At 38.4% G+C, this 23,474-nt stretch overlaps 2 protein-coding genes across 6 annotated transcripts in view; one reads left to right on the top strand and one right to left on the bottom strand.

Annotated features, from left to right (window-relative positions):
* Positions 1-19,107, bottom strand: nfatc4 (nuclear factor of activated T cells 4). Of its 3 annotated transcripts, none has more exons than XM_051698489.1 (13): positions 18,069-19,107; positions 14,500-14,660; positions 12,560-13,066; positions 11,083-11,246; positions 9,704-9,866; positions 9,178-9,278; positions 8,163-8,264; positions 7,894-8,081; positions 5,559-5,699; positions 4,920-4,975; positions 4,703-4,829; positions 1,033-1,716; positions 1-348 (listed from the first exon to the last, which is right to left on the bottom strand). In XM_051698489.1, the coding sequence occupies exons 1-13, from the start codon at positions 18,214-18,216 to the stop codon at positions 293-295; spliced, it is 2,598 nt and encodes an 865-aa protein (XP_051554449.1). In that variant the 5' UTR covers positions 18,217-19,107; the 3' UTR covers positions 1-292. The 3 variants fall into 3 exon arrangements, with proteins under 3 accessions (XP_051554449.1, XP_051554450.1, XP_051554448.1); XM_051698490.1 differs by lacking the exon at positions 18,069-19,107 and adding an exon at positions 17,289-17,401 and having other exon boundaries at positions 2-348; positions 1,033-1,719; XM_051698488.1 differs by having other exon boundaries at positions 3-348; positions 1,033-1,719.
* Positions 17,424-23,474, top strand: part of LOC127441286 (leukotriene B4 receptor 1-like) — an 11,241-nt gene continuing 5,190 nt past the window's right edge. For 2 of the 3 annotated variants that reach the window (XM_051698505.1, XM_051698506.1), the window contains exon 1: positions 17,424-17,564. In XM_051698505.1, the coding sequence (XP_051554465.1) occupies positions 17,437-17,564 (128 nt within the window). In that variant the 5' untranslated portion in view covers positions 17,424-17,436. Of the gene's footprint in view, positions 17,565-22,739; positions 22,931-23,389; positions 23,427-23,474 lie in introns of those variants that run through there. The other variant, XM_051698507.1, reaches the window with a different exon arrangement.

The raw sequence follows: 23,474 nt of genomic DNA on the forward strand, positions 1-23,474 counted from the left end.
TAATGGATGAAAACATACAAATTATATAATGATAATTTATTTTGCATACAGATTAAAAACATTAGTTCCATTCAAATATGCAGTCAGGATGCAGTAACAGTTACATATGAACATACTTACAACTGTACGCCTGCCTTCTGTTTTTACCACAGATCCACCACTGAAGTAGCACAGTCCTTATAATAAGCAATATCATATGTTCAATATAAAATCATACATGGAATGTTGATATGATATTAACTATACACTGATTATCGTTGGGCTGTTATGGGGAGAATGTTGTCATCCAGGTCTACATGTGTGAACCCATCTGAAAAGATCTGATATCCTCTCCAATGAATTCATTCACTGTATGAAAGAAATTTGATTGTAGATATAAACCAATGGATTGACACAGCTCACTGAAACTCTAGTCAAGCATTCAGTGGCCCCCAAAAGTATTTTTCACACTTAAGCCACACTTAATGACATGTATGAATGTCATTGCATTAAAAAATGAAATATGCAACTAAGTGGCATATATTTTTAAGAAAGATAAAATAAGCACACTTTTCAAGCAAAACATTTCACAAAAAATACATTTGTCAGGTTTTAAACGATAGAATAATAGATGTACTATTCAAAATAAAGACAAAAATTATTTGGACACTTTGAATGTTAGCTTCAGTCACCATTCACTTTCACTGCATATTTTTTTTTCATACAATGAAAGTGAATGATGACTGAGGCAGTCATTCTGCCTAACATCACCTTTTGTGTTTCACAGAAGAAAGAAATTCACATGTGTGATTCACATGAAGGTGAGTAAATGATGACAGAATTTTTATTTTTGGGTGCACTATGCCATTAAAAGTAATTGCAAAAATGGCAAAATTAAGTTTTAAAAATACCTTTTTTTAAAAAAAAAAATGGTCAGTCAAATTTGTTTGTAAATGTCATTTGGGTTGAAATTTTGTTTTCTATGCAATGAAATTCACATATTTTATAAAGTGTACAAATACTTTTTTGGCCCACTGTACGTATCATACTCACCTTCCTCCAGTGTGATATGCTGCATCAATGAGGACCCTGTGAAGTCTGGGGGTGCCTCCAGCTTCAGTCTAGGGGCCGAGTCTCTTTCAGAGGGGTGCATCTGGTGCTCCCAGCTCTCGTATTGGCCGTATTGTGGTGGGCACAGGTCATGATAGTGGCTAGTGTTTGATGGAGGCGAGGAGCACATCTCTTGGGGGCAAGGACAGTGGGGATATGGGGAATGAGAGAGGGGAGGAAGGGGAGAGGTGGAGATGGGACTGCTAGCTGGGAATGGGCTCAGAGAGCAAGAATGTGAGGGAGAGGGTGAGGAGGACAGATAGGGGGAGTCCAGCCAGGGAGACGGAGAAGGGGAAAGAGGTTGTGAGGCTCTTGGGTACATGGGAGGAAGCAGCTCTGTGAAGCCCAGCTCCAGGCTCTCAAAGCTGGGATGCCTTTCGGTCAGGGCACCTCGCCCTCCTATGTCCTCAGGGACCTCTGGTTTGAGGCGGTACTCATCCTGGTAGCCTTGTGAGGAGTAGGAGTACTCATTAGGATATGGATGCAGGTGGAAGGACATGCCTCTGTCATATGTAGATAGGTCTGGCCTTAAGTGTAAACCCCTGTTTTCTGTGCTGCTAGTCCCCATGGGGCAAAGCATCACACCATCAAGGGGCAAGATGGAAGGACGGGACAGGAGCGGATCTTCTTCTTTGAACATGACGGAAGAGAAGAAACAGAGAGAATAAGAATAAGAAAGTGAAAATTCTATTTTACTATTTAGTTGTAGTATACAGGTGCATCTCAATAAATTAGAATGTCGTGGAAAAGTTCATTTATTTCAGTAATTCAACTCAAATTGTGAAACTCGTGTATTAAATAAATTCAGTGCACACAGACTGAAGTAGTTTAAGTCTTTGGTTCTTTTAATTGTGATGATTTTGGCTCACATTTAACAAAAACCCACCAATTCACTATCTCAAAAAATTAGAATACATCATAAGACCAATAAAAAAAACATTTTTAGTGAATTGTTGGCCTTCTGGAAAGTAAGTTAATTTACTGTATATGTACTCAATACTTGGTAGGGGCTCCTTTTGCTTTAATTACTGCCTCAATTCGGCGTGGCATGGAGGTGATCAGTTTGTGGCACTGCTGAGGTGGTATGGAAGCCCAGGTTTCTTTGACAGTGGCCTTCAGCTCATCTGCATTTTTTGGTCTCTTGTTTCTCATTTTCCTCTTGACAATACCCCATAGATTCTCTATGGGGTTCAGGTCTGGTGAGTTTGCTGGCCAGTCAAGCACACCAACACCATGGTCATTTAACCAACTTTTGGTGCTTTTGGCAGTGTGGGAAGGTGCCAAATCCTGCTGGAAAATGAAATCAGCATCTTTAAAAAGCTGGTCAGCAGAAGGAAGCATGAAGTGCTCCAAAATTTCTTGGTAAACGGGTGCAGTGACTTTGGTTTTCAAAAAACACAATGGACCAACACCAGCAGATGACATTGCACCCCAAATCATCACAGACTGTGGAAACTTAACACTGCACTTCAAGCAACTTGGGCTATGAGCTTCTCCACCCTTCCTCCAGACTCTAGGACCTTGGTTTCCAAATGAAATACAAAACTTGCTCTCATCTGAAAAGAGGACTTTGGACCACTGGGCAACAGTCCAGTTCTTCTTCTCCTTAGCCCAGGTAAGACGCATCTGACGTTGTCTGTGGTTCAGGAGTGGCTTAACAAGAGGAATACGACAACTGTAGCCAAATTCCTTGACATGTCTGTGTGTGGTGGCTCTTGATGCCTTGACCCCAGCCTCAGTCCATTCCTTGTGAAGTTCACCCAAATTCTTGAATCGATTTTGCTTGACAATCATAAGGCTGCGGTTCTCTCGGTTGATTGTGCATCTTTTTCTTCCACACTTTTTCCTTCCACTCAACTTTCTGTTAACATGCTTGGATACAGCACTCTGTGAACAGCCAGCTTCTTTGGCAATGAATGTTTGTGGCTTACCCTCCTTGTGAAGGGTGTCAATGATTGTCTTCTGGACAACTGTCAGATCAGCAGTCTTCCCCATGATTGTGTAGCCTAGTGAACCAAACTGAGAGACCATTTTGAAGGCTCAGGAAACCTTTGCAGTTGTTTTGAGTTGATTAGCTGATTGGCATGTCACCATATTCTAATTTTTTGAGATAGTGAATTGGTGGGTTTTTGTTAAATGTGAGCCAAAATCATCACAATTAAAAGAATTACTGAAATAAATGAACTTTTCCACGACATTCTAATTTATTGAGATGCACCTGTATATAGTATTTAGTATATTGCTGGCTTGACAAAGCCACGTACTTTTATTCTGTAGACTTGGTTAAGAAGTCTGTCTGTCTGTCTGTTTGTCATTCATTCATTCAGACATTCTGTCTGTCTCTCTGCCATTCATTCATTCTTTCTTTCTTTCTATCTATCCTGTCTTTTTCTTTTTTTGTCTGTCTGTCATTCATTCATTCTGTCACTCATTCATTCTTTCTTTCTTTCTGTCATTTTTTATATTTCTATCTATCTATCTGTCTGTCTGTCTGTCATACATTCTTTCTGTCATTCTCTATCTATCTACCTATCTATCTATCTATCTATCTATCTATCTATCTATCTATCTATCTGTCTGTCTGTCTGTCTCTGTCTGTCATTCATTCTTTCTGTCATTATCTATCTATCTCTCTATATGTCATTCATTCATTCATTCATTCTCTCTTTCTTTCTGTCATTATCTATCTCTCTGTATATCTATCTATCTATCTATCTATCTATCTATCTGTCTGTCTGTCATTCATTCTTTCTGTTATTCTCTATCTATCTATCTATCTATCTGTATGTCATTCATTCATTCATTCTCTCTTTCTGTCATTCTGTCATTCTTTATCTATCTATCTATCTACCTGTCTGTCTTTCTGTCTGTCTGTCTCTCTGTCTGTCATTCATTCATTCTTTCTTTCTTTCTTTCTTTCTTTCTGTCTGGCTGTCTATCTATCTTTCAGTCAAGGCTTTGTCAAGCCAACATCAAAGTTTATCTTGACAAACTTTTCCTATCTAGTTATGCTTATTACTCTTACTGGCACCTTATTTTATTTAAATTTTTACCATTGTTTATTTATTTTTCTTCTTTGCCTTACTTTTCACTGCCTTTGTTGTGTGTATTGATGTTTTGGCAATATTATATGTATAACAATCTAGGCAAAAAAGTATGATACGGAGGCAGGTGGAAGGATATGCCAAAAAAGTACCTTGAAATAAAAGTGAGAGTAAAAAAGAGAGAGGGGCAGAAACATAGATGTGATAATGTAGCATGATGGATGAATCAGATCTTTAGGATTGACAGTACTGTCATTTTACAAGTTCACTCATTCGTTTTACTACAGAGCAAATGTCAAATGTGATTGAAAATGCATGAATTCACACAAAGCTGTTGACACTAGTGCGTATGATGTTTGTGTATGATGTTACAATGAAATTGCATTCCGAATGAGAGAAAAAACAAATTCAAATCTGATCTGACTGTTCCGAATATAACTCATTTGCAAAAATCAGATTTGTATTCTAATTTAAAACCACATATAGATTTAAACAAATAGACTTGAGTCGAACATGGCAAAAAAAAAAAAAAAAAAAGCATAGCAAACAGCTGCCAGCATAATACTCACTGGGCAGATATTTAAAGCAGTGTGTGCTGCTCCTCTTCCTCTTCCCATTGGACACATACAGGCAGACAGACATCGGGTGACTCAGTGAAAGATCACTATAGGCTGGCACACGTACACACAGCAAACTCTGCACCATAAGAAATACATTCAGGATTATGCCATCAAGCTACACATAGACCACAACACTTTCCATAAGCATGGAATATACAAGATTTACCTCATTGCTTTTGTCCCTGTCCACTTGTGCTTCATCCTCCCACTGGACTTTGCCATCTAGACAGCAGAGACAATTTATCAAACACAATAGTATCACTTTCTGTGATAGTCTCAGCCTCAGATGGACCACCCACAGACAAACATATGTCTGATGCATATTACACAGAAAAATGGCAAGCGTTTGACAAAATCGCAAGCTCCAATCTGATTGGGTGATTTATACACAATTTTCGGGAGTCAGGGTGCATAAGTTTGTACCAGTTTAACAAGTTGTGTACACAAGGTACAAGGACCACTTTTGGAGAAAAACTCATCACTCAGTTTACCAAAGGTTGTGCTTATGGCATCACATTTTAAAGGATTTACCCACCCTTAAACATCATAAAAACAAAATGAACTGTGGTTGGTTCCTTTACATGTTGGTCAAATGGCTTCTTTGTCAAAGAGGGCAGTTCTTGGTCAGAATAAGTTGCAAAGTGGACTTGAATTTTTGCCAGTTGACAAAAACTCTATTCGTGAGATATTCTGGGATGTTATGCAAATCATGAAGGAGACAGTATGCTTATTTCTTCATGCTTTTGACAGTATCATGATATTGTCAATTCTGCTTAAAATTACGCAGTAATATGTTGCAACTCACCTGGTCCTCTTTCCATAAAGAAGACTCTGGAAGTGGGCAGAAAGTTGGTCCCTCCCAACAGAAGCTCCTCCCCTCCTTCAGCTGAACAGGAAGTGAGACTGACAGACTCAACTACAGGAAGCTCCTGTGCAGAGCGCTGTGCTGCAGGCAAAAGTAGGCCATATAAATGCAAGAAATAACCTTGAGAAATGTCAGTTAGGGCTGACACACTGCAATTTAATCATGTTTTGTATACCTGTGTACTTGGATCAATATATACTGGCGGCCAGAAGTTTGGAATTATGCACAGATTTTGCTCTTATGGAAAGAAATTGGTACTTTTATTTACATTTACATTAATTCATTTGGCAGACACTTTTATCCAAAGCGACTTACAAAAGAGGAATACATTATAAGCGAATCATCTTAAGGAGACAGTGGTATGAAAAGTGCCGTATTACAAGTTTCACTAGCATCAGAATAGTATTCAAGACATATTAAAGTGCAACAAGAATTCTTTTTTTTTTTTTTTTTTTTTATTTATTTTTTTTACTGACTGGTTAAATGCTGATGGAAAAGATGTGTTTTTAGCCGTTTTTTGACGACATAAAGTGAGTCAGCTTCACGGATGGAGCTGGGAAGGTCATTCCACCAACGTGGTACGATGAAGCCGAAAGTCCAGGAAAGTGTTTTGGTGCCTCTTTGTGTTGGTACAACAAGGCGACGTTCCTTAGCCAACCACAGGCTTCTGGTGGGAACGTGGCTCTGCAGAAATGATTTTAGGTATGTTGGAGCAGACCCAGTGACTGTTCTGTATGCCAGCATCAGAGCCTTGAATATGATACATGCATCAACCAGCAGCCAGTGGAGAGAGACAAGGAGTGGTGTAACATGCGCTCTTTTTGGTTCATTAAAGACCAGACGTGCTGCTGCCAAAGTGGCATTCAACTGATCACAATGTATAGTCATGACATTAATAACATGAAAATTTACTATTACAATTTGAAAAAAAAAAATCAGAACTTCTTAAACTACTTCAAAGAGTTATCATCAAAAAATCCTCCATGTGCAGCAATGACAGTTTTGCAGATCCTTGGCATTCTAGTTGTCAGTTTGTCCAGATACTCAGGTGACATTTCACCCCACGCTTCCTGTAGCACTTGCCATAGATGTGGCTGTCTTGTCGGGCACGTCTCACTCACCTTGCAGTCTAGCTGATTCCACAAAAGCTCAGTGGGGTTAAGATCCATAACACTCTTTTCCAATTATCTGTTGTCCAATATCTGTGTTTCTTTGCCCATTCTAACCTTTTCTTTTTGTTTTTCTGTGTTGAGCAGGTAGAATTCAATGAAGCTGTCAGCTGAGGACATGTGAGGCGTCTATTTCTCAAACTAGAGACTCTGATGTACTTATCCTCTTGTTTAGTTGTACATCTGGGCCTTCCACATCTCTTTCTGTCCTTGTTAGAGCCAGTTGTCCTTTGTCTTTGAAGATTGTAGTGTACACCTTTGTATGAAATCTTCAGTTTTTTGTCAATTTCAAGCATTGTATAGCCTTCATTCCTCAAAACAATGATTGACTGACAAGTTTCTAGAGAAAGCTGTTTCTTTTTTTGCCATTTTTGACCTAATATTGACCTTAAGACATGCCAGTCTATTGCATACTGTGGCAACTCAAAAACAAACACAAAGACAATGTTAAGCTTCATTTAATGAACCAAATAGCTTTCAGCAGTGTTTGATATAATGGCAAGTGATTTTCCAGTACCAAATTAGCAATTTAGCATGATTACTCAAGGATCAGGTGTTGGATTGAAGGCTGCTGGATTGAAGGCTGCTGGAAATGGGTCTAGATTTGATCAAAAATGACTTTTTTCAAATAGAGTACATTATTCCAAACTTTTGGCCAGCAGTTTATATATAAGATTTTGTTAAAATAGTGCTGAAAATGAATGTGCAGAAGGAAAAGTGACTAAACAGTGCTGATAATTGAGAGAAGTTGTTAGTATGTGTCCTAATGATGGAAAATCTACCACTGAGTTGATGAAACAACAATATGTATGAGCACTTATTACAATTAAAACATCTGTAAATGAAAAATAATAATAGAATTAAGTAATATAGAAATGAAATAATAGAAATAAGAATAGAAATAAATTAATTAATACAAATAATATATATTAAATTAAATGTAAAAGCCAGGGTTTCCACACCTTTAGACCAATGAATTATCATGACTTATCAATGACTTAACAGGCCATTAGACAATTACATTCCTTAATTTTTCTAGGTTTTCTATGGCCATTGGAACCCTGGAGAGTGGCAATTAAACATAAAATTAGATTTGCAACACTCACAGCACTCAATAGGTAAGGAAGCCACCTGCAGGGCTAAGACCCGCCCTGGCAGGACAATGGGTGGGGACAGTGGGAGGTGTGTGCGAAACACCAAACGCACTCGAGTGTTCTTTCTTCCCACATCCGTCTCTCCTTTCCTGAGCTCAATGTCAGAGTTCCTCAGCTTTAGAATACCTGCACAGTCAATGCTGGGAGAGAAAGACAGGAATTCATATACTATCAGTTACTGAGATGTCTATTACACAAAATTAGATGGCTAAATGTCTCACAGGGCAGTCATGTTGTTCTCTGGGTTGAGTGGGATGTCCAGAAGTTTGGTGCCAGCCTGAATGCTTTCCTGACTAGCTGTGCCCACCATCTTACCTGTCACTCTGAAAGGAGAGAAGCACATCTCACGTTAAGTCATCTGAAGCCATACGATAGCTTCACGTGAGGAACAGATATTGTTCAAAAATGTGTTTTCCACAGAAGAAAGTCATACATGTTTGGGACAACGTAAGGATGAGTAAATGATGACAGAATTTTAATTTTTGGGTGAACAATTCCTTTAAAGGGATAGTTCACCCAAAAATGTTAATTCTCCCATCATTTACTCAACCTCATGCCATCCCAGATGTGTAAGACTTTCTTTTTTTCAGCAGAACACTAATGAAAACTCTGCTGGTCCTCACAATTCAAGTGAATGGTGACCAGAATTCAGAAGGTCCATAAATGACATAAAAGAGGCATAAAAGTGACCCATAAGTCTCCAGTGGTTAAGTCCATCTTTTCTGAAGCGATATGATAGGAGTGGGTGAGAAACAGATCAATATTTAAGTAATTTTTTTACTATCAGTCTCCACCTTTGACCAGCCCCAACCAGTAGGTGGCTGAATGTGAAAGTGAAAGTCCCTTCAAAACCAAAATGTGGAAGTGAAAGTGAAAGTGTAGATTTACAGTTTAAAAATTGACTTAAATATTGATCTGCTTCTCAACCACACCACTCATATCGCTTCAGAAGATATGGACTTAACCCCTGGAGTCTTATGGATTACTTTTATACTGCCTTTTGGGCATTCAAAGTTCTGGTCACCATTCACTTTCATTGTGAGGACCAACAGAGCTGAATTATTCTTTTAAAAATCTTTGTTTGTGTTTTGCAGAAGAAAGAAAGTCATACACATCTGGGATGGTATGAAGATGAGTAAATGATGAGACAATTTTCATTTTTGGGTGAATTTATCTTTAAGGCATGGATCTACCTCAAACTCCTATCTTCAGGACTGATTGATCTGAGAGTTTTACCTGTGTATTTGGTAAAAAGGATGAGGCCGTATTGATCTGTCATCAGCTGTTCCTACAAACACCTGTAAGGAGAGTGGTTGTCTCTCAGTGTAACCCGCGAGCTGAGGGACAGTGTAAGAGAGAAAATAGAAAAAAAAACAACTTGTAGAAAATATTTTCAATGAGCTCCATAGGCAGTTTTTGTGGTTTTGTGCTTACATGTACATTTAGTAATTTAGCAGATGCTTTTATCCAGTGCTTGCATTTACACAGATGTTTTATGCGCAGAGGCAGCATAAATGCACAGTATTTACTCAGAAATCACAATTGCAACAAACAATGTATCACATGCATGAAACTGTTTGTTGATTCACATGCACAGCCAATGGAAAACAATTTAAATATTTAAAATAATAAATGTATTTTATTCCCACTCTCAAAAAATGATCAAACAATTTTGGCTCTGGCCACTGATCCCACCTGACACCCCAAAAATGCACAGAGGATTTTAAACCATATGAGGCCACCTATAACTTCTGAGTGTTACCTTGACCACTGGATGGCCTCCAGGTGATGCCTTAACTGCTCCTCGGCTGCCTTCAGTTTCATAATGAGCGCGATGGTGCGGCCGTGGCTGCACCTCTATGCGAAGTTCATACTGGTCAAACTGGGAAGGCAGGGGCCAGTCAAGTGGCGGTAGTGCATTAGACCTGTGAAAATACCAAGAAAGGAGATAGGATCTGAGTTCAAAGGTCAAAGATCAACATTTTTTATTCTTTTCATCAAACTCCTAAAACACTAAACTTGTGATAGTTTAAACCATTTGGTGTTCGCTATTTTTTGAAAAAACTAACATGACTGGAGAGTTGAGACATATTATTCAATTGTTAATAAACCATTTAAACTTGTTTTATGCTTGTTAAAGGAATAGTTCACCCAAAAATGAAAATTCTCTCATCATTTACTCACCCTCATGCAATACCAGATGTGAATGATTTTGTTTCATTCTGCAGAACACAAACAAAGATTTTAAGTCAACAGGGTCCAAAACTTTGAAGCTCAAAAAGCATATAAAAGCAGCATAACAACTCCAGTGGTTGAATCCGTGTCTTTAAAAGTGATATGATAAGTCTCAGTGAGAAACTGATTAATATTTAAGTTTATTAACTATAAATGTCCATTTTCAAACAGACCTCCTAAGCATTCTTCTTTACTAAGAGTTCTTCTTCTTTCTTTTTTTTTTGGCTGATTTGCATTGTGTGTGCATATCGCCATCTACTGGGCAGGGAGGAGAATTTATAGTAAAAAGGACTTAAATATTGATCTGTTTCTCACCCACACCTATCATATTGCTTCTGAAGATATGTTTTAAACCACTGGAGTCATATGGATTATTTTAATCCCGCCTTTATATGCTTTTTTAAGCTTCAAAGTTTTGGACCCTGTTGACTTGCATTGTTTGGACCTACAGAGCTGAAATATTCTTCTTAAAATCTTTGTTTGTGTTCTGCAGAAGAAAGAAAGTCATACACATCTGGGACGACATGAGGGTGAGAAATTGATGAGAGAATTTTCATTTTTGGTTGCTGCTGATTTTAACAGTGTGTACTCTCAGTCTTGCACTTTTAATTATATCACTGCATTAACAACTAGTTGTTGAGATTAGTTCTTTTTATACTACACTGATTTAATGAAAATTCGGTTGTCACTACCTGATTTTTTTCAGGAGTAAATCTGGTTGTAGAATGTGGTAGTCACTCCCCTACATAACCAAACTTTATGTGTATAGAAAGCAATTAGGCACTCAAAAGAACTGGCAACCATATTTAGTTAGTTGCAGTGTGTATATGGCCTAAATAAATATCACAGCCCATCAGACACATTCTATAAAAAATAAAGCATTAGAAATGTGGGACGTGGACTAACCTAAAGAGAGGACTGTGAGCGCTGGCCCTGGTTCTGCCCCAACCCAGAGCAGGAGGCACAGATAGATAGTCCATGCCTATTGTAGAGGGATCTCTTCTCAGCTGAGGAGCCTCTGGGAGGGGGCAGGGAGAGTTTGGCTCTGGATCAATATCTCGGGATGATACCTGCAATGGCACAAGGAATATGGACACATAGAAACATACCAAAATGGACATGAGACAGAATATAGACAATTACAACCTCACATCAAACACTGATTTGTTTATTTGAACCTTAAACCTGTTTCAACTGAGTGTTATAAATGTTTTATATAAAATATTTTTGTGTCCTTGATTAGATGTATTTAGTAGAGATCGATCGATCAATATTGGTTTTTAATGACCGGCGATACAATATTTTTGTGCTTAAGTGTCCAATAACCAATATGCATAACCGATTTTTAATTCTTGTTTTATTTCTGCTTTTAGGCACATGAGCAACTTAATCATTTATCACTAACCTCAGGTGAACTGCTTTACAAAACTAATGTTGCACGCGGTCTATAATAATTAATTTGACTAGTTTTAGTTGCATTATACACTTGTTAAAAGCCCCTCACTTAATTAATATTTAAATTAATTATGTGATGTCACTTTGTTTAAATTAAATTAATGTGTTTAATTAAAAGTGAACTCATTTAGGCAAAGTGAAGTCAGGCCCCTGGGCAGGACCGGATCATCCAATGGGTTTTATGGGCATGTGCCCTCTAGTGGCCAGGCCCACATAAGCATAAAATAAAGCTGATGTAAACGCAGTGACAGTGCGCAACAGCAAAATGCGTCCATATAGCACATGGTCATAGGGTAAGAAGGTTCCGCAGAAACTTAGTATTCAGCTGGTCATGTGATTCTAAAATGGCAGCCACCATGAGGGCGTCCCTGCACCACGTAGAATAAAACAGCTTTTAGAAGGTTTACTGATATGACTAGAGTCCTCATCTCATGTGAGTGGTAATGATTTTATATACATATGTTTCAAAATTACAATTAATTTCTTTAGGAGTAAAACATTTTTAATGGGGAAAAAATGAGTGAGTGCACCTTTAAAAAAATCTCTCTTTGTTTTCTTATTCTGCTTTAGCTTCTCTACTATTTTAGCTAGTATTGAAACATGGCAGTGTGATACTGTGCGATTTGACAAATTGCTTATTTTCCTCAGTTGCTTTGGACAAAAGCATCTGCTAAATGACTAAATGTATATGTATATTAAAAGTATACAAGGATATTGCGCTGCTTTAAAACTTCAAAGTTAGCTACTTGTTTGTTAGTAGCTTTTAATATAGATAACTGCTTTTTCAAAAGAGCAGCTTGACTGTAGCTTCACTACTTTAAATTATGAGTAGCTTGTACCTTGGGAAGCTACAGTTTCAAAGTAGCTTTCCTACAGTTTGGAGGGTAGACAATCAGTAAGTTTAACAATCATATCTCAAGAGGATCACCTGTTCCAGAGAGGTCTTCCTGGTCTTCTGTGGGATGTTGAGCTCACAGCTGCCTGGAGCCTGAGACTGACCTGAGGTTTCTCCTGTGTCTGGAATGGAGGAGTGATCCTCCGAGTAGCTGCCTCTGCGAGAGGTGCTGGGGGAGGCCAGCGGGGAGTTCCTGCGCTTTTTGCCCCCAGGAGATGTGGGACGCGAGGAAGGCGATAAGCAGAAGTGAGCAGTGGCTTCATTAAGCTCCTCCTCCTCCACTAGAAGAGAATCACAGCTGGAAGCTGGACTCAGCCATCCACGAGATGAGGAACTGGAAGCAGGGCTGGGGCTGGGACTGAGGGAACCTGTCCCTGTCATGACATCACGGTAGGAGTCTAACAGGGGCAGGTATAGACGCTCCCTGTCCCAGCCACCCCCATTGTCCCAGTAACTTCCACCTGCTGGGCCTGACTCATCCTCAGGGGAAATAGTGGTGATCTGGATGCTGGGACACTCGAGGACTCTGGATTCTGATACCTGGGAGAGAGAAAGTGAGAAGAAGTGGGAGAAGAACACTTTTATTCTGGGCCATTAAAAATTATATTTGCCACTATTATCATACTCTATAATAATACAATTCTGATAATTATTCAACTTTAAAATAAACATTCTATCATCATTTAGTCAACCTCATTTCCTCACCCTTATGTAGTTTCAAACCTGTATGTTTTTTTATTCCGTGGAACACAAAAGGAGATGCTAGGCAGAATGTTATGGACTGAGAGCCTCAGTCACCATTCACTTTTATTGTGTAACAAAAACCCAGAATAAAAGTAAATGTGGACTGACGCTGTATGTCCCTAATATTCTGCCTAACACCTCATTTTGTGTTCCATGGAAGAAAGTAAGTTGTATGGGTTTGAATGACATGATGAGTAAATGATGTCAGAATATTCATTTTTGGTTCATTATTCTTATTGTCTTCACATGATAAGACTTAAATTGCAATTTTTTTATTTATTTATGATTGTTCATACTCTTGAGTTACTAGATTATCCCTGTGTTTAGCACAGTCATATTTATAATACAGTATACTAGCAGGTATTTTAGGTAACATAAACAATAGAAGTTAGTGGATCATGATTATGTTCAACGTTGGTCAGCCACCGATCAGACCAAGCTCACCACTGCTTTGCAGTCATATTAATCAAGCCAGTGAAATCACTAAATAAATTGGACAAAATTAGACTCCACTGTTATACACACGCTGGCATAGAGTTGCAATTTTTATTGGTTTATTGTTGTAAAAGAACAAGGGAAAATATGCCTGTGTGGGACTTAAACATGGAACGTCCCATATTGAAAGTGATATGAGTCCAACTAATGTAGAAGAACATGGTAACAATAAGTACAATTTAGCATGTGCACTATTCTTTTAGTTAATATTTGATGAGCAAGATCAAGTTTTAATTGTATTATTTATATTGATATACACTATCAGGGTCAGTGCATTTTCTAAATGTTCACAATGTCCGGTCCCCTCAAGACAGTGTTTGTGGAGGGTTTATGGTTGAGGACCCCCCAAGAGCCCTGACACAATTAACCAGTGACAAGCACCAATTAATCATTGTAAATACCCCAGGAACATGCATTAAGAAAGTAAATAGGTTCAATATTGATTTCATGTTGACTTTAAATGCAATGATTTGACAATAAAAAATGTTCCTTGTAAAATAATACATCCAACTCTATCATTTAACTAAAGGCCTTATGTGCCAAAATAAAATATGCACAACAGCTCATGGCAACACATTCTGTTCACATTAAACTTTTCTGGGCAGCAAAAACTAAATCCTGAAATTAAAACCAGACATCTGGGTTTATTTAACCATAATTAATCAAAATGTGTAACATGATTCTTGTATCGCAATGTTCTAGAAACCTACAATTCGGGCAAATGTGGTTCCCACCTGTACTGATCTAGCTGGCAGACTCTCATAAGTCCCACTGAAATCCCTGATTAATGCCCTTCTGGGGGGTGGGGAATGCATGCCAGCCCTGTGACCGGCTGATGGTGAAGGCAAAGGGATGCCCACTGGCTGGCCAGCATGTGTGGATGTCACCTGGATATCTATGACAAAAAAGTACACAAAACACTATAGATTATTGTACATGGCAAATCACAGGCTTTCAGAGATGCAAACAACATATGTATATGGGATAAACAATAGCCAAAACTTGAGACGCAAGGCCTCTCATTAGAAAACCATAACAAACATGGGGAAGCCTTTGTGGAGACGTCATTTATTATTTCCACAAGGAGTACAGACTTGTTTTCCAAAGGTTTTCCAAATGGGGTAATTTCTGAAATATCTCTACACTGCATATCAAACATAACTGGAACTCTCAAAGCTTAAAATCTGCCACATTCTCAAAAAATAAAAATCACCATGGTAACCACAGTTTTACCAAAATACCATAGTGATTACTAAAGTTATTGTTACTACAATCATACTGTGGTATCTTGGCATTAGCCACCAATCTCATAAAAATTAAAAAATGAGAGAATAATTCTGAAGGCTTCTTGCACTGCTTGTAGGAGATTCTATATTAATTTATTTTATTACACGGCTCTCTAGAATACTCAATTCTGTCTGGTCAATGGCGCCATCTAGCGTTCTGATATTTATGAGTAACAACCGCACATCTCAGATCATTGTGCGATCTCTACAAGTAAGCTAATAAAATAAATTCAACTCATATCAATGTTTCATGTCCATTTATTTATTTGGCAAGTAGTCTTGTAATAAGATGCATAATGAGCAGTCATACAGTCATTATTTACAAAATAAACACCAAAAGATATCCGACCCAAACCGGAGATGGATTTAAGATGTTCAGTAATTACTTTATTTTCACCTAGTTACATCATTTCAATGCACTCAATGCAGTGCGCTGAAGCAAGTTTCGCCCAGGGCGCCATTCAAGCTAGAACCGCTACTGTTCATTCACTAATTCGTTCAGTGACCATTTCTGGAGATAGCATATGTATGCCAGTAGGTGGCCACAATGAGCATCTTTTATGTTATGAGTGAGTCATTAAATCGTTCATTGACTCAACTTATTTGTTAATAAACACAGAGTTGTTCACCACCGAAGCAATGGAAGTGAACAAGAACGATCAGAGGTGTTGTGCTCATTCAGAATGAGGGGGCACGTGCCCCCTTAGATTTTTGAGCCAAGAGGATTTTGAATGGATTGTTTAAACTTCCAAAAACTTCGTTTTTGCATTGGCTGACCTTGGTGCCTCCTCAAAAAAAAATAGGTGTATGACGCCCCTGAGAACATTCCATTTACAGGTTTGTTCAAAACAGAGCAGGTATTAGAATGCAATCTTTTGGTGGAGCACTTGGGGGGCAACGCTGATCGTTTCATCATCAGTCCAGGGGGCGGAGTGTGTGCCCCTTGATCATTTAGCTATTAGTCAGGGTGGGGGCATCAGAATCTGGCTATTGTTCCAAATCTCTGATTCATTTACAAAAGAAACACCACTACCAGAGTATGGAATTGTGCTTGAAGCTTTATTAGAGCCCAAGCACTGAAAGTGCGGAGACCCTATTGTTCTTCTATGGATTATTATTTTTATTAGGGCCCAAGCACCAAAAGTGGAGGCCCTATTGTGCTTTTGGGGCACTTCACATGCTCAAAAACTCATGAAATTTTGCACAGGTGTCAGAGTCGTTGGACATAAGGGCTTGGCAAAAGTTCATACATGGTCATGTAGAGGGGGCTCTGTAGCACCACTTAGAAGATGGGCATATCCGGGGGGCTCTGTAGCACATCCCTTTTGAGCTAGTCACCAAACTTTGTACATGGATCTCATCAAGTCGAACAACTTTCTCGCTGACAGTCATAAGCTCCGCCCAACATGAAGTCGGCCATTTTGGACTGTTTAAAAAATGCATGCTCTGGAGTTTGAAATACTCCTCCTAGGGGACATTGAAGATGCTATCTTGTCAACAGATTTTTGATATATCGAATGGTGTTGCCATGGCGAGGCATTAAATTCATGCCGAAAAATGGGAAACAGTAAGTGTCTCATATCTTCTGTGTGCAATGTGTGATTTAGATCAAAACTGAGATGTATGTTTAGTCTTGGGGGCTAATCACATGGATGTGACTATTTTGGGTCATGGTCGTAGCGCCACCACCTGGCAGCAGGAAGTGTAACTCTTAAAACAGACTTTAAAATAGTCCTCTTATATTTACCCAAATTGCTTCAAAATGGTTTAGAATAATTTCAAATGCCAAATGCATGTGTCCACCTTGCATTGTTTTCTGAAAGCCACTGGGTGGAAATTGACCCATGGTGCTTGGGCCTGTCATCGCTGCTTGCAGCTATATTTTTATTTATTTTTTCTTTGCTGGTGGTCCTGCCTCCTCCTCCACGTGACGCGTGACCTTACCAACGAGCTTACGTCATCCCTCTCATGAGCACGCATCACAGAGATGTACGGAAGCAAACATTTGTAGTTAAAAAGTATATAAGTAATGTTTTGTTTCTAAAAATAATCAATCATTTGGGTTCAAAAGAACTTTATTACATGGAGTCATGTGGATTATTTTGATGCACCCTAAATATGCATTTTGGACCGTCAAAAAATAGAGTACATCCACTTGCATTGTTTAAAGGAGGAGGTTTGAAATGAAATCCTAAAAATCTTAAATTCAGTTTTGATGAAGAAAGATACTCACATACATCTTGGATGGCCTGAGGGTGAGTAAATTATCAGCAAATGTTCATTTTTGGGTGAACTATTCCTTTAAGAATTACAGTAAACAACTGCGGAAAGCAACTGCGGTAAAAGGCAGCAAAGTGATGCAGCGCGGACGGAAACCTTAGGTGCATGTTTCTACAGCTTTACGCCAGCATGGAGGCGGAGGATGGGTGGATGGCAGAATGTGTGCCAGGAAAAGAGAAAGAGGGAAGAGAAAACGAAAAAAAAAAAGAAAAAAATAGGGAATATTGGAGGAGGTATGTATGTGCATGCTCAGTAAACTGAGATTGAGGGTTCGGGTCCACTCCAGATGGCAGCTGTTAACTCCCCTCACACGCACAACTGATTAAAAACACATTGCGCTGCGCTCCACACTTACCCATAAATACACGCACACTTCAATGGATAAAACGAAGTTAGATGGGGAATGAGTCTGATTAAATGAACGTGCAAGCAAACATTATTAATAGAAATAAAAGTTTTGTACACTTTCTGTCAAAACGTAAAGTCGAAAATATGCAAAAGAAATTGTAGGCCTATGTCTTCACTGTGCAGATTCAGTAGGATTCTATCCGAAGCGACTGTTTATTAGCAGTTTATTACATAGATAGTGCCCCTATAAGGTATATTGGTGATATTTTTTTTTTTTTTTTTGGATTAGCCTACTCTTATGGGTTTGGCCCTAGAAACTTTTCTGTAACAAGACCTTTAACCATTGGGTCCCCATAAGTATGCATTCACCCTTTGAGCTCTGTACTGACCACTGAAGCCGGGTGGCTCATGATGCGTCTGGCCGCTCTCTGTCATCTCCACTGGGCCGCAGCGGCTCTGGCGCGGCGGATCCTCCTCGAACACCAGCTTGAACTCGAACTCTCCCTCCTCCCATCCCGAGCCCGGCGCGGCCCCCATCTCTCCACTCCGAGAAAAGTATGACCGAGACCGGCGACTGATAAATCACTTACTCCCTTACACTTCAGTCAATATCGGCTCCGTCTAAAACTCGTGGGCTGTCATAAAGCTTGGCCAGAATGTCACTGTGCACTCTCCGGTTTCCCGTTCGCGAGCTTGCTTTAATTAAATTAAAATATTAAAAGTTATCCTCAATCACCAGACCGGCTGCTCATTTTCTTCTCCCCATTGTTCATCTCTTTATGTAACTTTTTTTTTCTTCCCAGTAGATCCGCTTGCGATTTCCGTGACAGTCGGTTATAACTTCATCTCACGAACTTCCATCTTCCAGAACAGATCGTTCAGATCATGTTTATCGCTTTAAATGGATACACATTCACATGCAATAAAAAAATAGCCATATAATGTTACATGTATATAGCATCTCCTCCACCGCCATCAGAAAAGTTATATCAAGTTTTTTCGTTCTTTACCCTTAATTGCCTTTGGGCTGGTTCATCAGACCCGTCTGTACCGTTACTCGCTCCCTATTGGGCGTTTGACTTGTCAATCAAAAGACCCCCTTTTTCCCAGCTTTGCATGCCTTCTTTTGCTGCACACTTCAAGATAGGCCAGTTGCACTATAACCACATCTTTTAGAGTGAAGTATAACTTCATGATATCCACAAGAATATATTCCAAAACACATTCTCCTCTGTCCAAAAGTGAATTCCCTGGACAAGAACCAGCAAGAAAAGCCGTGCCTTGTGAGCAGTTTCTGAGAAAACATAATTCATTGCGTTTCCACATATGTAACAGTTTATTCCTGCACAAGAGATAGTGGCTATTTTCAAACTCCCTTGAGTGCAAGACAAAACACTGATGCTGCCTATCAGCAGTACTAAGGTTGATCCATTCGTGACGCCATAATGACACTGTCCTCTCCTCTGTCATTCCCTCTTTTCCCATCATACTTTCCCCCTTCTTTGTCCCTCCCCTTTCTTTTCCCCAAGTCTTTATCCCAGTTCTCCCTCCTTCCCTCCCCTTGTAAGATCTGTTTCTCATTATCCACTGTAGTCTGCACTCTGTCTGAGGCGGGAGACGAAAAACTTAAATAAACATGTTCTCTCTCTCCTGCTTTCTGCCCTTCTGTGATAATTCTCACAATAATTATCTGTTGCCTTTATTTTAAAGCTTATCTCATAGCTTTCTCCTTGGAAGAGAGCTTTCTGTGCCCTCTGTTGCCCTTAAAAAGTTATTGCTGCATCTGTGTATGTTTCATTAGGTTTCAGTGTCTAAGAGTTTGAATTGCATTCCCTTTGGCTGAGTGGTGTGAGCAAAGCACTTGAGCTGTTATTTGGGAAGAAAATGGGCTATATGAAGAATAGGAGCCTTTTGAAATAGGATCTTATGTGCTCTTAAGCAAGAGTCTCTATTGTGAGACAGGCCACTCTGTCTAGTTATATTTAAGCATGTTGAGCATGAGTTAAGCATGGGCTTCATCAGTGGTAATTTGTGCAATTTTCAGCTTTATATGGTTAGTTGGCATTAAATACTGGGACATTGACTTAAGCTGTGACATTCTGACATAAAAACAGTCATTTGTTATTTATATTATTATTATGGTTTCATATTAGGGTGTTTCTTTAACTTTGGGCAATTTCATGTCCATGGGAATGACTTTTATTACAGTAAAACTATCATATTTCGACTTTTTTCTTTGTGTTTTATGAAAGTTACATTAAAGCTCGCTAGGAAACCTTTTACTAGACCTTCATTGCCAATGCCATTTATGTATAAATTTGACTGTTTTAACCTAGCCCCAGACCCAGAATATAATACTGAATGTTGAAAATCTATTATAAAAATACAAAATACAAATCATCTAAACAAAGAGTGAAATAAACAAACAATTTCAACATTTATTGTGTTTTTATTTTAATTTTATTTATTTTATTTTTATTTTTAATTAGGACTGTCCCACAGTTGTGCCATCATTTCCACCACACCAAACAATTTGGCCAATAATTTGTCCTAAAGTTTTTTCAAAGGTTTGTGTACTTATTAACCAAGTCGAAAAACGTGAAGAGCCTGCTTGAGATGTATGAAACAAATTTTATTTGAAGAAAAAATCAAAATAAATATCACTATTGTGTGCATAATATTTTATTAGACGTAATTTTAAATCAAGCTCTTGTTTTGCCAAATTATGCAAGAAGTGCGAAAATATTATTTAATTGTGTGTATTTAGAATACACAAAATGTTGCCTATGAAAGTAACCTCAGCAAGCCAAAGGAGTTGCTGACATTTTATTTCAAAAACATAAAACTTTTAATTTCCATAATCATCATTTCCACCATAGGATTCCATTGAACACAATACAGTATATGAGGTGTGGTGGAAATGGCACTCTGGTGGGAATTTTCATAAAAAAATGACAAATTGACAAAATTCTCCTATGGTGCATGCACATACACTGTTAGACATTGTTAGTAGAACACTTTTTAAAGTTATAGTGAGTTTCTCTAAGACTTTCTAGAAGTCCATAGTTCTTTAAGTGCCTGAAGTTGAAGAAACACCCATAGATCATCATGATGGCGCCGTGGATGGCCGCCTCGTTGTGGAGCGCCCCTATTGTTTTGTTGTTTTTGTTTGTTTGTCCTGTGTTTAGTATTTTTTTAAAGTCTTGTTGCTGTTTTGTATTGTTGTGTACTGGAAGCTCCTGTCACCAAGGCAAATTCCTTGTATGTGTAAGCATACTTGGCAATAAAGCTCATTCTGATTCTGATTAATTGAGAGACATGGAACATTTGTACTTCATTTCACATTCTTTTGTCACACAGCACTACCATTTGAAACGAACTGAAAAAAGTCCATGTTATACATCAACGACATACTGTATATGCTCACTAACATTGTGCTGTAACCAAAAACATATTTATGGAAGAATGTTGCCATCTTGTGGTCAACAAAGATAGCTGATATGTTTAGTTCCCACACAGCCTCCCAATTACGTCATAATGACATATGCAAATTTGATTTGTTCTAAACATCATGCAACACAATGATGAAGTCACTCACTTTGCTGCTCCATTGAACTTGGCCATGAGAGTTTTGAGAAGCTTATGTTACTCATGGGAAACAGGTCACTGAATAATGAGAGGTCAGAAATAAGGAAGTGGATTCTCTCGCTAAGTTTCTCTCTCTCTAACTTTCTCAGAAACTTATCCTAACCTAATAGTGGTTTCCTAGTTGGGGCAGGGTATTGGAATGTGTCATTTTGTGTCAGTAATGACAACACATAGGCATTCTCATGGAAATTGGAATGTCAGTGTTTGTGTTATGTTGTAAAACAAACAAACAAACAAACAATTCCCCATCAGTGACGTCCTTTTACTGTATTCGTTTACAAAGTGTTGATAGTGCCAAGAACTTGTCAAGTCTGAATCTAGCACACATTTTCTTGCAAGAACCTATATTCCACTGCTAATATCTGCCTTTCTTTTCCTTTCTCACTCTGTTTCTCTTTCACTCACTCTTCTCTGCACCATGGAATAATATTCTTAGTTAATAAGTATTCTCTGCGAGTGTCAAGAATGTATTTATGTGCCTGTGAAAACAAAGAAGTAAATGTAAATGAAATGAAAATGGCTTGTAAATACTGTTTCATGTTGATTTTTAACATCCACATCTAATTTGTGGATGAGCAAAGTAAAAAAAAAAAGAGAGAGCAATTTGGTGTAATTTGTAATTTTTGTTTAAAGGAATACACCAATAAATAAATAAATAATATGTAAGACAATTCTGTCATCATTTACACCCCCTCATGTCTTTCCAAACCCATACTTTTATTCTTCCATGGAATACTAAAGAAAAAATTTAGAAGAATGTACTTGCCATTCTTTTCCATATATTGAAAGTGAAGGGGGACGGGTGCTGTCGAGTTAAAAAATGACAAAAAAGGTCCCATAAAGCTATTTTCAGTGAATAATGATTTCAATAATGATGATTGTATGTCTTTTCAGAAGACTTGGAATAAAGCACATATGTCATATGAACCACATTCGTTACATTTTTTTTGCTTCTATTTTGTCATTTTGGAGCTCCACTGTACCCGTCCCCATTCACTTTCATTATATGGAAAGGTGCGGTGTGGACATTCTTTAAAATTTCTCATTTTAGGTTCTGCGGAAAAAAGAAAGTTATTTTTGGAACAACATAAGGGTGAGTAAAGGGTGACAGCATTTTCATTGGGTGAACTGTTCCTTAAATAAACAGATTTACTTCTCAGGTAGAAAAGGTAGTGGACTTAAAAATGATCTAGAACCAACATATGTTAAAGATAAAGCAGGTAAGAGAATGTAGAAGAAACCGGGTGTGTGCAGAGGTGTGGTAGTGTATGACACATCACCCGCTCCTTTACACACTCTTTCAGATTGTTTTAGCTTGCAGGATACAAAAAAGCTTTTCTTTTCATAAAACAAAGTGGCATTGGAAAATTGGTGTGTTGAGCTAAAGGGAGGAGGAGAGTGGGGTGGGGGATTAGAGTGAGATTCTTTAAAAAACAATGAGGAATTAAGAAATGACAAAGTATATAAAGGGCAAAAAAGAAAGAGGGAGAGAGACCAACAGACAAAGATACAGGCAGAGATGACATAACCTAACCAGGTCCATCTGGTCATTTCAAGAGGAATACATTTCTCAGACGCCATTCTGCTTTAATCAAGTTTATTGGTGAGTTACAACAAACCCTCTTTGATTTTAATCTAATAATTAACTCTATCATAAAACACTTTTTCATAATTGTCCAGTAAATGAATTATATTACTGCAATCCTTAAAGAAGTACATTACGATCTTTCACTTTATTTCTCGTAATCCATCTTTCCCCGATTCAGCTTTTATGGGCACTTTTTGTTGATACAACTCTGTCCAGTTTCTCATTTTCACACATTGCTGCTGCTCTGAGGTCTGCAGTTTGCGTAAACAGGGACAACTGGAATGACGGCATTGCAAACTGGACAATCCCACTCCTGCACTGCCATAAAAAAATTAAAAAAAAGAGCTCACCCAAAATGAAACTTCTGTCATCATTTACACACCCTAATGTTGTTTCAAACCCCTAGGAGAAGTAAGTCAGATTTTTAGCCTCAGTCACCATTCACCCGTACATTCTGCCTTTTGTGTTCCACAGAAGAAAGAAAACCATACAAGTTTTGAACAACATGAGGGTGAGTACATTGTTTTTGGGTGAACTGTCTCTTTCAGGATTACAATAC

Source organism: Myxocyprinus asiaticus, chromosome 5 (assembly GCF_019703515.2).
Source record: "Myxocyprinus asiaticus isolate MX2 ecotype Aquarium Trade chromosome 5, UBuf_Myxa_2, whole genome shotgun sequence".
Taxonomy (NCBI): Eukaryota; Metazoa; Chordata; class Actinopteri; order Cypriniformes; family Catostomidae; genus Myxocyprinus; species Myxocyprinus asiaticus.